Source organism: Abramis brama, assembly GCF_963993115.1.
Source record: "Abramis brama genome assembly, chromosome: 10".
Lineage (NCBI taxonomy): Eukaryota > Metazoa > Chordata > Actinopteri > Cypriniformes > Leuciscidae > Abramis > Abramis brama.
In genome coordinates this window covers 42,295,773-42,312,212 of record NC_139972.1, presented here as the reverse complement: position 1 = coordinate 42,312,212, position 16,440 = coordinate 42,295,773, and the positions used below count along the sequence as shown (strand labels likewise).

Sequence of the window (16,440 nt, the reverse complement as noted above, 5' to 3'; positions counted from 1 at the left end):
ATCATTCAGATCACAGACTTTCAGACCTGTACAGTTGTAAGACTAGATAAACTGGAAGAACTGGAAGAGAGGGCAACTCTCTGAGGAAACAAAGGAAATTAACATTTGAACTCTCTTGCTATATTACCATTCCCATTCGAGATTGTTTTCCCGAAGTAGATTAAACAGATTCGTATTTTACCGCAAGTTTTGCGTCAGATTAGTGACGACTAATATTTTGGCCCTAATTCAAGTGTACATGTTTTGCAAAGACAAGAAGTGAATTTCCGTTTAGGCCAATGCAAAGCTAATATAAGACAAGTAAAGTTGGTTGACTTATATCTGTAGTAGTGGCCATACCTCTACTGAAGTAAACTTAACTTTAATTTCAAGTGTATGCAATCATGGGGGCTATACCAAAGTATCTTTGATTGTGTAAGCGTGAATGTGACCGATCTCAGGTATATAGCAATTACCTCTGTTTAGTGACCGAAGCTGGCGAGATTGTGATCATGAGACCCACGTTAAACAAGGCGAGAGGACCTCTGAGCGACATAGCTTCCTAATATGAACTGGTAAAATATAAGTAAAGAGTTAAATAGAACAATCAAATATATTGCTAAACTATTATATAATTGACCAATAACCAATTGGCAATCTAACTTAAATTTGAGGTCATGCTAAAATTAAGTCTGATAAAAGCTTAAATGGAATTAAATTACTTTGCCACGCGGAAAGACAGTAACACGCAGAGACCTTCACCCGTTCTGGCGGAAACCCCCATTTGGACCGATAAACGGGCTTACACAGTTTTAGATAATTGTAATCTCGAAAGTGATGTTGATGTCTAACATATTAAATATTTCTGTGCATTTTGTTTGCCTCCATATTCAGGTCTCAGTTTTTGCAACTAACTTTCAATGCATTTGTACAAAGAACAACATAAAATTCAAGTTTAAGGATTTATATTGTTCGGGGTTTAACTGATTAATCAGCTTAATGTTTTCCTATCTGTTCTAGACTCTTTAACTGCAGTGTGACAGAAGAAGGTTATAAAGCTCTGGCTTCAGCTCTGAGATCAAACCCTTCACACCTGATAGAGCTGGATCTCACAGGAAATGATCCTGGACAATCAGGAGTGAAGCAGCTCAGTGATTTACTGCAGGATCCAGACTGTCAACTGAAGACACTGAGGTGAGAGGGGATCAAATAATTAACTAAATTAGTTATATGGAGGCTAAATATTCATAACTAATATATTATTTTAACTATACAATTAGCATGACAATTTTTTGCATCAAAATGATCAAGATCAGATCAGATGCTGCAGGTTCTGTCATGATGATGATAACCGTCAACACAGTTTAGTTGTGATACGAGCTAAAGGTCAAATAGACATTATGGGTCAGTATATGGGCTGTTATTCTGGAGTATACCTTGATAAAATGAACAGTTTTATTTTTGTGCATACTTCTCATCAAAATTCTAGATAACCTTTTAGTGAAATAGTTTTCTGAACACAATAATTTTCCATCAAGCCCAGATTCACTGCATCTCTCTACAGCAGGTCTATGAGTCTCCAGATGTTCACAAACATGCAGTTTCACAAGCCAGTTTTCTCTGTGAGGACGTTTCTCACTCCTCCTGCTTAAAAGCCAGAAAGATCTTAATTTCACACTCTGTATTCATACTGAAAACCATGATCTAGTGAGCTTTTGCCCTTTTGCTCTGTGAGATGTTTCTGTTCTTATGAGTTTCTTTTACATTTATATTTATTTGTGTATTTAAATGTTCAAAGAAAAAAAAATTATTGTATCAATCTTTTTTGTAATGCAACAGATATTTAGTAGAGAATTGAATTGCCTCTTCTGCAGGTTTTTGAGTCCTGCTGCAGAGGAAGCCTGTCAGTATGTGAATAGAGTTGTGGGTATAAACCCGTTACTCCAGAGAGAGCTGAATCTGAGTGGACATAAACTAGGAGACACACGAGTGAATCAGATCTCTGCTCTACTGCAGGATAAACACTGTCAACTCAACACACTGACGTGAGTATTGCTCATTTATTTATAATATTACTTCATTTTTCAGGGCTCCAGACTAACTTTTTTTATTAGGAGCGCTGTAGCCCCTGACTTAACATTTTTGGAGCGCAAGCAGAAAATTTAGGGGCACACCTTAAATCACCTTGCAATGCAATTGTTCACATTTTCCCCAAAATAACTGTATTACTGACAAATGCTTTGATAATAAACAGACTTAACGTACAGAAATTACAATGTGTTTTATTAAGTTCACAGAGCTCCAGACTAACATCTGAGGGCAGCAGCACTAAGTTCTACAGAAAGTATTTGGTAGCACTGTGGGATGACAAAGCACTGAGCCTAATTTGAGGTGTATAGATAAAGTTAACTTTAATTATTATCATTCATAATGTCTTAATATTAATTCAAAAGCAAAATGAGTGACCAAAATAGATATCAGGGAGTGAAAATAGCCAATAAGCGTCCTCTGTTTACAATGGTAATTTAATCTATTTTTTTTAAATAAGTGTGAGTTTTCCTACTTCTTGAAACTTTTAGTTTTATAAATAGGGACAATCTTTAAAAGATGGAGAAAAAATGTTTTGGTCAACACATTAAAAATAACATTTAAATATGATTTTATAGTTTTGAATTGCTGGAAAAAGATGTGTAGGCTACTGTTATTATAACCATAGTATTCCATAGTTACAGTTAGTGTTACTACATTAAATCCATTGTGAATGTTGCTGATCTGTGGACCTAAAGCCTTCTATAACTTGTTTGTTCATGGCACGTTTCTCCTGGTTTCCACGTCAGTGCTGTTTGATCTGATATGGTTTATAACAGAGAATTCTGCGTCGAATTTGAATGTTTCTCACTGGATCTCGCAGCGATGTTATTAATTCTGTTGCAAACTGAATGGATTTCTTCACTGGATCTCCACGATGTAACGGTGTCGCGTGATCGAGATCGGCCCGCGACTGGCGTAAGAAGCTCTGCGCTGTCTATTATTGGTTCGAACCATTAAACGGTCCGTGAAGCAGAAATGAGTAGCGCAGTTTTTTCCGCTTTCATTTTGTTTTAATTTATTAACATGTCACGGCATACTCTATGCTTGAGGCTGAGACTATGTCTAACTAGCGTATTGTGTTTAAACTGCAAAGTGCCAGCACTGTCTGCAAACTTCGTGTTCGCCGCAGTTCTGGGGAAGCGACTGCAACATTCGCAGTTCATTAAGTTCGTCTCCTTACAGTACCTCAACCAGCTGAATTATCTCCGCCAGTCTTCCCGAAAATGGTAGGTTCGGGCCTTTATCAAACCTCTGACTCTGAATCATCATCATCCGACTGTGTCTGTGACATTGATATTTGTCTCAGTTTCCTTCCCACAGACGTTTATGCACGCTCGATTATCTCTAGGACCCTCCCCTCCACACATTAGCCAGTTACAGTGGCCATTCCCAAATCTTCTCACACTCATCATTGGCCTGCCACACATTCCGGATTCATTGACGCGCCCCTTCCACGTTTAACCTGTAAATTTACTGGTCGCACATGTGCGACTGGATGTAAAATTCAGTCACACACTCTCAAATTTTGGTCGCAGAATGCAGTCTGGAGCCCTGCTTTTAGTAGTAATGTTAGCTGAAGATAATAATATTTCCTCACAGAGCAGGTTTTTCTTCAGCTTCACACAGAGCCACAACAATTCAAAGTAATAAAATTAAATGGCAAATTAAAAACACACAATTAAAACGTAATATCAAGCTTTAAATATTTGGTTAAGACAGACAGTCAATAATTATTTCAGTTACTGTAGAGGCAGAACAATGTTTTTTGTGACATCAGAATCAGAAATGTTCATAACTGCTTCAATTCAATGTTCGTATTTCACAAAATGTAAAATGTCTAATTGTGGTGCAGCATATACTGTAACTTGTAAAAATTGAACAAGAGAGAGAGTATAGAGGGACACAATGTGTCACTTTTGAGTGATTGATGGCCCTCTAAGCCACGCCCCCTTTTGACCGTGGGAATTTTCCCACGCTAGCTCCTCCCACTTATGGGCTGTACGTACACCCTGGGAAAATCGGACTTGTGCCACGCCTCCTTATGGGTTGAACATCTGAAGCGTGGGAAAATTTGCCATGTTCAGTAGTTCTAAACGGTGTATATTAAAACTTTTTAAGAAATAAAGACATAGTCAGAGATGAGATCAGTGTTTTTTATTAAAGAAGACATATGTACATTCATTACATATTAAACGTTAAAACATCAATGAAATAAGTTTAAATAGCATTTTTCTCTAAAAAGAGTTATTAAAAAATGAGTTAGTGTTATTTTAAGATGTTAAAACATTAAAACAAGTTTTTTCATTTACAAAAAGATCATTTTAAAATGTTGACTTGTAAGCATTTAACTTTCACACAGTATTTTGTAAAACTTTTACATAAAACACAAACATTGTTAAAAAGCCTTGTGTTTTTTACATACCCAATTGTTAAAAACTCAGAGTGTAAAGATATATTTAACTTTCACACAGTATTTTGTAAAACTTCTACATAAAACACAATCCTTGTTAAAAAAGCCTTGCGTTTTTACATACCCAGTTGTTAAAAACTCAGAGTTTAAAGATACATGAGTGTTTCCTTGTGTTGGAGCAGAGTGGAGAACGTCCATGAAGTCCGAAGGTTTGACAGGAGTGACATTTTTCTGAAGGTTACAGAGAGACACACACAAACCCCGCCCCTACCCCCACCCACAACAGATGTCACCGTGGGAATATTCCCACACCCCCTTCAAGCTCCCAAATAGAAAAAGTGACCGTTCGGTTTGCCATTCAGACGTAAATGACCAAAGAAAACCAAAGCAACGGGTCGAAGAGACCACACCCCCTAACACACCCCTCTCAAAGCTGAGAGGTCAATTTCGATTTAAGGGTGTGTGTAAAAAATGACGTCACGTGGGAATTCCCCCTCCCTCCCTCCCTCCCTCCCTCCCTCCCTCCCACCCACAACGTCACAGTCACATGAGCTGTTTTAAAAAGGAGCGCAAACTTACAGTGAAATGCTATTTGTTTTTGTACATCTTTTTGTAAATCACTTTGACCATCCATATGAAATGTCTAATTGGCACAAAGTTATCCTATGTTTTAAAGTTTAGGCCATAGAGTTTTTAAGGTTATACAGCACAAAAAAAACAAAACAAAACAAAACACCCAGAGGATTACATTTACATACTTTTTTGGAATGGATGTACCCGAATGTTCGTAGCCTATTTCTGAGGATGAGCGTTTAAAATAGCCTACTACGATTTGAAATTCATGTTTCAATGGAAGGCTTACCTGTGTTGGAACAGATTTTTTTCTAAAATCACGTAGCTTTTTTTAAATGGAGCGACGCATTTGGATCTGTTGATTGATATACGCACCAATAGGATTACCGGTTGCAACGAATGGATACCCACAGAAAAGCATCGATTGGCTGAATAAATTTTGTGATTATTTAATCCTTTCTATGCAAAGTACTTTTAATTGCCAGTGTATAAAATGTGCTATATTAATAAACTTGCTATGCCTTGCTTCGCCTATGTCACAGGAGAAATTATATTTAATTTACAACTGCTCTCATACAGGCTAGAACTGGCTCACACTTACACAAACACCCACCCCACCCCCACCACTTTTGGCCTGAGCCCTCCAACGTGGAAAATTCCCCACGATCCACATTTCAAGTTGTACTTTTCACAATCACATACAAAAAAGACATTAAAACAATGTATATCGTTAAAATACAACGGCTCGTAAACACACATTTGTAAAATGTTAAAAAAGTTTGAATTGCAATCATGTTCTAGAATTAAAACATGTATTAAAATTATATCAACCAAATAGTTTTATTTTCTAACATACATTTGCAGAAAAGTTGTACTTTCACAATTACATAGTGTTTTAAAGACATTAAAACGTTGCATCAATTTAAAATACACGTCTTTAGCGTTCATAAATTTTGTAAAATGTTAAAACGTTAATGTGCTTTAAACTTTAAAAAAAAATGAAGCAATGTATTGGGTAACAGATCAGAGAGTTTGTTTTTTAATTAAAGAAAAGTTTTGTTTTCCACATACATTTAAAACTTTTTAAAAACACTGTATAAAGTTAAAATGCAATGGTTTAGTATTCGCACATTTTACAACGTTATCTGAAAAAAGTTAGAATGTGGTCCTTCACATAGGCCTACAGATTTAAAAAACCGTTCAAAACAACATCAACTAAAATACAATATGCTACTAAAGTTTAGTTTAGTTTTAAGTTCCGTATCACTCATCGACGGTAGAAACATGAATGAGTATAGATCATTGTGTGAAGCCGAGTCTCCACCCACCTTATCACTAGATTTATTTATAATTACACTAAATAACATTTATAAAAAATAATAGTTGTTTAAAAAAATAAAAACTCATGTTTTAGTTAGTTTTTGACTTTTAGAGAAGTTAACAAATATTCACTAACTTACTGATTTATTCACTCTTCGATAGGATAATCCACCTAACCCAATGGAGAAATCTGATCATTGTTTGAGAATGCGTTTTGAAGTAAAAAATAATGAATCTGTTCAAAACTATGTGCTTTAAACTTTAAAACCGTGAAACGTAAGCGGTAGGCAAACAGTTTTTTTTCACAGACATGTAACACTCTCACACACAACTTTAATAACCTTTTAAAAATATGCACACCTTTAAAATACAAAGGTGTATAGGCTAGTATAAAAAGTTATCATAATAATGTAAAACAAGTTAGAATGTTTTCCTTCACATACAGATTTTTTTTAAAACTTAAAACCAAAAAAAGTCAACGTTAAATCATTTAAAGTTATAGAATGTCTTTCACGAACGACTTTTAAAGATACCAGAAAAATGGTAAATTATGTTTTTTTAAACAATGTTTCAAACGTGAGCATTAAACATATCAAACAACAACAACAACAGTTAAAAAATACATAAAACGAATAGATTATAAGCAAAACTTTTTAACATAAACTTTTGTTTAGTTTTTAGCTAACAATACCTCTTAACGCTGTCCCGCAAAGCACATGAATGAGAAATAGTCTCCGCCCACCTAAAACTCCGCAGGGCATGAGAATACACATGCGCAGCGCTAGCCTATAGCTACAGATTTAAATCTTGGTAAAAAGACTTATCAAAACAACGTTTTAAATTTATATATTTTTTTTATTTAGGCTAATTTAGTTATTAATTCACTATTAGATATTTCTAGCCTAATATTTTCAAGCATCTGTCCACACACACACACACGGATGAACGTCTTAACTTTTACGACATCATAGAGAGAGAGAGCATCACTTTGTACCATGCTGTGTTATGCCTAGATAACGAGAAATTATCTCTTGTGAACTCTGAATGGCATTGTGAGCTTTGGGTGATAGGCCTACTGTAAACTTTTGGTTTTCTTTACAAGAAATTGATGAAAGCTATTTTTAGAGTCGACATGAAATCAAAACTTAACCTATTTACTTTGTTAGCGCATATTACTAGTCTTGTGGTGAACAATTAATCCGTGCAAGTTAATACACAGGAAAAATTGTTGGCCATGGTAATCTTTAATCAAAGTCTGAAAAGCGACTTCCGGTCTAGAAATGGCGTTTCTTTTCTGATGACGTCAGTTTGACGGCTTAACCACTCCTTAAACCGTCTGCTATGAGCAGAGATGGAAAGGAGGAGCGTTAGAGTAAAACCCTACCCTGGTGAAAAAAAAGTATACTTTATTATATTTGAAATATATTCCCTTTTTCAATAGTACATTGCAAATATATTTAAAAAAAAATACTATCTTTAAATATATTAAAAGTATATTAGCATCATGCTTTTTATCTATTTTTATAATACAACTTTTAACACACTTTAAAATAATAGTACTTTAGTATATTTTCTAAAAATATATTTAAAAGCAAGCATACTTTTAACATATTTCTAACAAGTGCACTATAAGTTCATTGGTAATAAATATATGCTTAATTACACTTTTAAGAAATATGCTAAAAACAAGCATACTTTTAACATATTTCTAACAAGTGCACTATAAGTACATTGGTAATAAATATATGCTTAATTACACTTTTAAGAAATATGCTAAAAACAAGCATACTTTTAATATATTTCTAACTAGTGCACTATAAGTACATTGGTAATAAATATATGCTTAATTACATTTTTAAGAAATATGCTAAAATCAAGCATACTTTCAATATATTTCTAACAAGTGCACTATAAGTACATTGGTAATAAATATATGCTTAATTACATTTTTAAGAAATATGCTAAAAACAAGCATACTTTCAATATATTTCTAACAAGTGCACTATAAGTACATTGATAATAAATGTATGCTTAAATACACTTTAAAAAAAAAAATGCTAAAAACAAGCATACTTTTAATATATTTCTAACAAGTGCACTATAAGTACATTGGTAATAAATATATGATTAATTACACTTTTAAGAAATATGCTAAAAACAAGCACACTTTTAACATATTTCTAAAAAGTACACTACAAGTCCTTTTAAGTTTTTGTGTATTTAAAGAAAACATACTTATGTTGATCTACTTAAAATAGATTTGAGTATGCAGTGTACAAATGGCTACTTTTGTAATTGTGATTTAAGTATTTTTAATTTAAGTTTATACAATGTTAAAGATAGGCACAATGTACAATAAACACAAATCCATTACAAATTTTACATCAACAATCACACCATTGGAACACACAAGAAAATGTGTTTTCTACTGTACAGAAAGTGGCAGCTACTGGATTGTGATGTCACAAGTGGCCGTTTAACATGCAGCCAAGTAAACACTGGCTATATTGCATGGCCAAAAATGGAAGTTCACTCACTAGGGTAGGTAATCCTGTTCAGAAACACTTTTTTTTATACTGGGTGAAATGGTCCTTCCATCCTGAGAGTAGTCAATACATTATGTGTTCAGAAAAAGGAATGAAAAAAATCAGACCTCTGTAGCAGCTGCAGGACAGTAAAAACTCTGACCAATCACTGCCATTCGGTGCGAATGTAAAGAACCAATCAGATGCCTTCATGTCTCGTGCCCGAGCCCCACTGCGTGCGCTGCCCTGCGTGCACTCATCACATGTCACCGTTCCGGAAACATTCAGCTCACTACACCGAGTAAGCAGGAGTTTGCGGCACAATGGAAGAGAAAATGCAGCAAAATCTACCAATGCCAGCTTTGCTGGTAACTGCTCGCCCTGATAAAAAGCCTAAAAAAAAGAAAATCGGAGGCAGAAAAGGCTGCAACGAAACAGGCACTGGATAAAGCCAGAGAACAAACTTGCGTCATCATTGCAGCATTTGAATGGTGGAGACAACTGAGGGAGCAAAAGTGATGAAAAGCGATGCCGAGGTTGCGTTCTTTCTGCTGAACAGGTAATTATTTGTTTTGCTTCGGGGGGATTTGTTATTTCCATGATATATGTTACGTTAGGCCACGTAGCTACTTTTGTAGCTAGTGCTAACTAGCAATGCTAACATTAGCTTCTCTGTCGGTGTAAGCCAGTTGCGTTACAGGTCTGCTTATCTGACTTTTAGGACATGCCATTTTGAACATATTGCACAGCCATAGTCGCAAGTGTCTGCATTATAATTGTGATAAAATGACGTTAATATTGCTTATAAACGGGACAACTGTGGTGATGTGGCATATGTGTTTTGTTAGCTACGAGAAGAAATGTTTGTTACTGTGTGAAATGGAAACAAAGTTTTGTTGTCATTCTTTGTGTGTCTTTGAGATGCAGTAATTATTGTCAGATGTGTAATTGTGATATTCTTCCTAAAGGTAAATCACTGCCAAAGGAGTAGATCACCACAGCAGACGACGCCTCATGCAAAGCCTGACCTGTCAGCCATCCCTGGACACTCCTTTTCTTATATATATTTATTTCTTATTTATTATATGTAAATACAGATTGTTTATGACAATCAAAAGCAGCGAAAGTACAGATACTTGTGTAAAAAAGTATTTTTCTTAGGTCTCTCTTGTTCGTTTTAAAAAAAAAATAAAACAAAAAGTGTTATACCACATTCATTGTCATTATTCATTTAGCATGTAAGGAGGTAAGAAAAGTAATAGCTTGTTTATGCTGAAATGGTAAAGGAAAGGCATTTATCGTTTCAAAATATTTATTCCAACATGACAAAAATACTCTGCTTTCCTGTGACCTGCAGCTGACTCCGACTGTGGATGCGCGTTCATGTTTGTGGGGGCGTAGCTTTGGACGGAGTACTGACGGGAGGGGGTGGAGCTTAGAAGAGGTGCCGCTTTCAAATGTTGCTAGCTCTCCAACATTGCCTACTATAGCTTTAAAGTATATTGTACAAAGTATAGCTAAGTAATATTTGTTTATTAATGTGCATTTGTTATTGAAGACAAAGTGTGCTATTTGTAGTATTTGGATTAAGCCAAAGGTATTACGGAGAATATCATTTTTACTCAAAAATAATAGACTTGTATATTGCTCGTAATGATTTTGTAATGTACTTGTAACACAGATAAAGTACACTTTATTATCACTTATCAAGTATGTAAATAGTCCCTACACAGGCATATACTTAAAGTATACTAAGTATACTTGAAGTTGTTCCAATTTAGCACACAAAAGTACACTAAATAGACTTAAAGTTATGCTTTACTACAATTTAAATACAACTAAAATATACTTAGTACAAAATTAGTTGTTTCAAAATAGCACACTTAAAGTTAACTAATCCTTAACACACTTGAAGTATACTTATAATTAGTGTGGCTGCAAGTATACTTAGTATATATTTTTAATAAATTTACGGTATATTTCTTGTATGTTTCGAAGACACTTGTAATTAATTTGTAATGTACTTGTAACACAAATAAAGTACACTTTAATACACTAATCAAGTATGTAACTAGTCCCTACACAGGCATATACTTAAAATATACTAAATATACTTAAAGTTGTTCCAATTTAGTACACAAAAGTACACTAAATACATTTAAAGTTATGCTTTACTACAACTTCATTACTACTAAAATATACTTAGTACAAAATTAGTTGTTTCAAAATAGCACACTTTAAGTTAACTAATCATTAACACACTTGAAGTATACTAATAATTAGTCTGGCTTCAAGTATACTTAACATATTTTTTTTTCACCAGGGTACCCTCTGTTCAATATTCCCTTTCACTTGGAAATACGTCACAACAGTAGAGAAAAGTCGTTTTGCAACTTCCGGTTCACGGTGACTTTAAAAAACATTAATACAACTCTTTGCTTTACAAAAACTATTACACTAAAACAAGACACAACATAGGATATTTCATTTACCCCTACAGTAGTCATATAGTTATTTATTTATTTTTATTCTGTATTTTTACAGACTTAAAACCATGATGCTTCAAAGTATGGATTAGAAGTAGGCTAGTTGAAGACACAAACGATTTTGAACATTTATACATTTGTGTGTTGCAAAAGCTGGTCTATCTTCTTTAAATAAAGATTCACCTTTATTTATGCTTTAATTTCTTTAAAACAATCTGGTGACCTGCATTATTTCTGTGATTACTTAATTAGTAATATTGCGAGAAGTTTCCTCACACGTATAAAATCTCTTTAGATGTGTTTGTGACAAACACAACATCTTCACAGAAGACTTTTTTTAAATGTATGGCCGATCCTTTTTCTTCTGACAAACTTGCATTTCATATTAACTACCTGAGGCATTTAACAACCACAGGAAATGCATGTTGATAAGTTTCAGGCATAGTGCAACCATGTAGCCTAATGTTCGGGAAATCTAATATTGGTGTAATCTTTGCGAGGTCTCACTCACAATGCACAACTTTGTGTTGGGTGATCCAGGCATACCTTTACTAAAATAAAATATTATGGAAGTCATTTTTAAACTGTAATTATACCATATTTTATATATTAATATTATGGCTTCATCATGATTTAAAGTTTTTTGTCTGTTATTAACTAATACCTTTATCTTTTAACTAACACTTCAACATCCTGCACAAATAAAGAAACATATGAGCTAAGGAGTTAAGGAAGTTCATTAATTCCAAATAAACAGATAGGCCTAATGTAATGTTCACAATCTACAATATGTTAGATATTCTCCTACTTTGTATGTGTGTAAATAGTTGTGCTTAATTCTTTGGGTGTATTTTTACACAGCCTATGGACTAACTTTAAAACATAATCTTTATACAGGAATCACACGTGTCCTTACAATCCATGTAAGATTCAAAAGACCAAATCACTAAGAAAAGAGCCGTTTATAATACAAAAAAGTTTCCAAATGATGGTTTTATTACTCCGCTAGATTTAGTCATCTTGTTCAGATAGCACAACGCCGTTTCACATGTTGTATGTTGGACTGTATGTGTTTTAGGTGAAGACATTTCTTTGAGAGCTGTCTATAGAAATAAATGACAATTAAGAATTTAAGTGATAGTCTTTCTGTTTGACTAAATTGATACTTCATTTAGTCCAACTTTCCCATCTATCTACGAATTACACAAAGTGCATGCTGTTTTACACTTAAACTATTACAACAGAATCACATCTGACTATTGCACTGAGAGAGGCATATTCATCCAAGCTCGAGACTGTTAAACAAAGTTCCACACTTTGGTAAAACCTCAATTCTAGAGGTCAACTGGGTTAAAAGTAAATTCATCATCATTCATCATCAAGTAAATTCATCATCAAAAGTCCTCCATCATGAAGGACTTCGCACACAACCCGGACAAAACCTCCTGTCGTCCTCTCACCCTGCCTTTTCCCCGCTTCGCAACGTAGCCATCCTACAGCCCCTGCGACACCCGTAACATCAACCACCACGGCATCCGTTTCAGGCCAAACGGAGGAGCAGGTGGGTTACTTAAACCTGGCCCCCTCCAGTCCCTTTTCGTCCCGTGGAGTTGAGGATATGTCTCACCAGCGACCTCCGGTTTGTCACAATCCTGACATGCGTCGGGAACAGGAACGCCTTGACACCTTTCAGAATTGGACTCTTGGTACAGTAACTCCAGCCGAGCTTGCCAAAAGTGGTTTCTACTACCTTGGCCAGGGCGACAGAGTGGCTTGCTTCAGTTGTGGAGGCCAGCTTAGCAACTGGGAACCGGGAGATCGGGCAGTATCAGAGCACCAGAGGCATTACCCCAACTGCCGCTTTGTTCGAGGTGACCATGCAGATAATGTACCTTTATCTGGCGGCGACCTTTCCAATGTATCTAACTCGGCAATGCAACAGTGTGAAGAAAGGTTGCTCACATTTGTCTACTGGCCCTCAAGAATAACTGTTCGACCAGACCAATTGGCTAAGGCTGGTTTTTACTATGTTGGTCGTCGTGATGACGTGAAGTGCTTTTGTTGTGATGGTGGACTCAGATGTTGGGAGCCTGGTGATGATCCATGGAGAGAACATGCCAGGTGGTTTCCAAGATGTGAATACCTGTTGCAAGAAAAGGGCCAAGAGTTTGTTCATCAGATTCAAGCAAGATTTCCAAGACTATTTGAACAGCTATTGACTAATGGAGACAGCGACTCGAGAGAATTTGTTGATCCAGCTGTTGTACACCTGGGTCCTGGAGAAGACCGTTCAGAAGATGCAGTGATGATGAACAATCCTGTGGTGAAGTCTGCTTTAGAGATGGGATTTGAGCGTGGCCTGGTGAAGCAAACCGTACAGAGCAAAATTCTCGCAAGTGGAGAAAATTACAAAACCGTTCAAGAGTTGGTGTCTGATTTACTGAGTGCAGAAGATGAGAAGAGAGAGAAGGAGCGAGAGCTTCTTGCTGAGGAAATGGCATCAGTTGGTTTTACTTTTCTTAAGAAACATCATCATGTCATGTCACAGCAGCTAAAAAGTGTGCAGAGCTTAATGGACCATCTTCTAGAGGAGAACGTCATCTCACAGAAAGAGTATGACATTATTCGTAAGTGCACTACAGTCAAGCAGCAGACAGGGCAGCTCATTGAGTTAGTCCTGTCGAAAGGAAATGCAGCAGCAGAGGTCTTCCGCAACTGGATCAAGAAGAATGATGTCTGCCTGCTGAGAGAACTGATGGCCCAGACAAATGAAGCTGCATCACCGAGTCAAGATCTTTCAGACTTGCCTATGGAGGAACAGTTAAGAAGACTTCAAGAGGAGCGCACATGCAAAGTTTGCATGGATAAGGAAGTGAACATTGTCTTCATCCCCTGTGGTCACCTAGTTGTGTGCAAAGAATGTGCGCCTTCTCTGCGCAAGTGCCCCATATGTAGAGGATTGGTCAAAGGCGCTGTCCGTACTTTCCTATCATAAAGTGAAGATATTCATCATCTAAGTAACAACAGTTTTTGGATGTGCAAATTTACACCAACTCTAATTGTTTCACATATAACTGTTGATTGTTAGATGATTTATCTAACAATTGAAATTGACGATAGGTTAAAATATTTTTATTTTTATATGTTAAATATTCATTTCCCTCCTTTCACGTAAAAATACCACGTATCAACTGTAATTCATTAGCTTAACCATGTTGTTTAGTGACACACACAAAATAACCGTGTAATAATAACAAAATAAGTGTAATAGTTAGACGAGTTTGAAGTGTAATACTCATCTTTCACGTCAATGTTTCGTAGACATAGCAGAAAGATGTTCTAAAATAAATATGATTTGTTTAGTCTTAAACACTCTCATACTAGGAGGACCGTCATTTTATTCTCTTTATGCAATATTTGTTCATGTTTTTTCATACATTCCTATATGAACATGTTTGACCACGCTCTGTGACTATATAATTTTTTTGCAAAAACTGTACAAAAAAAAAAGATGTAAACAGCGTAATATGTAAAATGTCAATTCAAACGCTAAAACTGATCACTATAGTGGCTTTTCTGTATTTGTTTTAAATGGCTCATGATGATGAATTTACTTTTAACACAGTTGACCTCTAGAATTGAGGTTTTACCAAAGTGTGGAACTTTGTTTAACAGTCTCGAGCTTGGATGAATATGCCTCTCTCAGTGCAATAGTCAGATGTGATTCTGTTGTATGTGATTGTGAAAAGTACAACTTGAAATGTGGACCGTGGGGAATTTTCCACGTTGGAGGGCTCAGGCCAAAAGTGGTAGTGGTGGGGGTGGGGGTGGGGGTGGGGGTGGGGTGGGGGTGGGGTGGGTGTTTGTGTAAGTGTGAGCCAGTTCTAGCCTGTATGAGAGCAGTTGTAAATTAAATATAATTTCTCCTGTGACATAGGCGAAGCAAGGCATAGCAAGTTTATTAATATAGCACATTTTATACACTGGCAATTCAAAGTACTTTGCATAGAAAGGATTAAATAATCACAAAATTTATTCAGCCAATCGATGCTTTTCTGTGGGTATCCATTCGTTGCAACCGGTAATCCTATTGGTGCGTATATCAATCAACAGATCCAAATGCGTCGCTCCATTTAAAAAAAGCTACGTGATTTTAGAAAAAAATCTGTTCCAACACAGGTAAGCCTTCCATTGAAACATGAATTTCAAATCGTAGTAGGCTATTTTAAACGCTCAGGGAGGGAGGGGGAATTCCCACGTGACGTCATTTTTTACACACACCCTTAAATCGAAATTGACCTCTCAGCTTTGAGAGGGGTGTGTTAGGGGGTGTGGTCTCTTCGACCCGTTGCTTTGGTTTTCTTTGGTCATTTACGTCCGAATGGCAAACCGAACGGTCACTTTTTCTATTTGGGAGCTTGAAGGGGGTGTGGGAATATTCCCACGGTGACATCTGTTGTGGGTGGGGGTAGGGGCGGGGTTTGTGTGTGTCTCTCTGTAACCTTCAGAAAATTTCACTCCTGTCAAACCTTCGGACTTCATGGACGTTCTCCACTCTGCTCCAACACAAGGAAACACTCGCAAGGCTTTTTTAACAAGGATTGTGTTTTATGTAGAAGTTTTACAAAATACTGTGTGAAAGTTAAATATATCTTTACACTCTGACTTTTTAACAATTGGGTATGTAAAAAACACAAGGCTTTTTAACAATGTTTGTGTTTTATGTAAAAGTTTTACAAAATACTGTGTGAAAGTTAAATGCTTACAAGTCAACATTTTAAAATGATCTTTTTGTAAATGAAAAAACTTGTTTTAATGTTTTAACATCTTAAAATAACACTAACTCATTTTTTAATAACTCTTTTTAGAGAAAAATGCTATTTAAACTTATTTCATTGATGTTTTAACGTTTAATATGTAATGAATGTACATATGTCTTCTTTAATAAAAAACACTGATCTCATCTCTGACTATGTCTTTATTTCTTAAAAAGTTTTAATATACACCGTTTAGAACTACTGAACATGGGAAATTTTCCCACGCTTCAGATGTTCAA

General features: G+C 35.7%; 1 protein-coding gene and 1 pseudogene across 2 annotated transcripts in view; both read left to right on the top strand.

Moving 5' to 3' along the window:
• LOC311090436 (NACHT, LRR and PYD domains-containing protein 3-like) overlaps positions 1 to 16,440 on the top strand; it is a gene marked incomplete at its 5' end in the record, with an annotated part of 32,482 nt that overhangs the window by 7,945 nt on the left and 8,097 nt on the right. Inside the window, 2 exons of the mRNA XM_084125693.1 lie at positions 1,000 to 1,173; positions 1,854 to 2,024. Coding sequence (XP_083981819.1) covers positions 1,000 to 1,173; positions 1,854 to 2,024 — 345 coding nt within the window. The remainder of the gene's footprint in view (positions 1 to 999; positions 1,174 to 1,853; positions 2,025 to 16,440) is intronic.
• LOC311091257 (putative inhibitor of apoptosis) lies at positions 9,110 to 14,402 on the top strand (annotated as a pseudogene). Its single transcript has 2 exons — positions 9,110 to 9,266; positions 12,723 to 14,402. The product of its transcript is annotated as a putative inhibitor of apoptosis (transcript).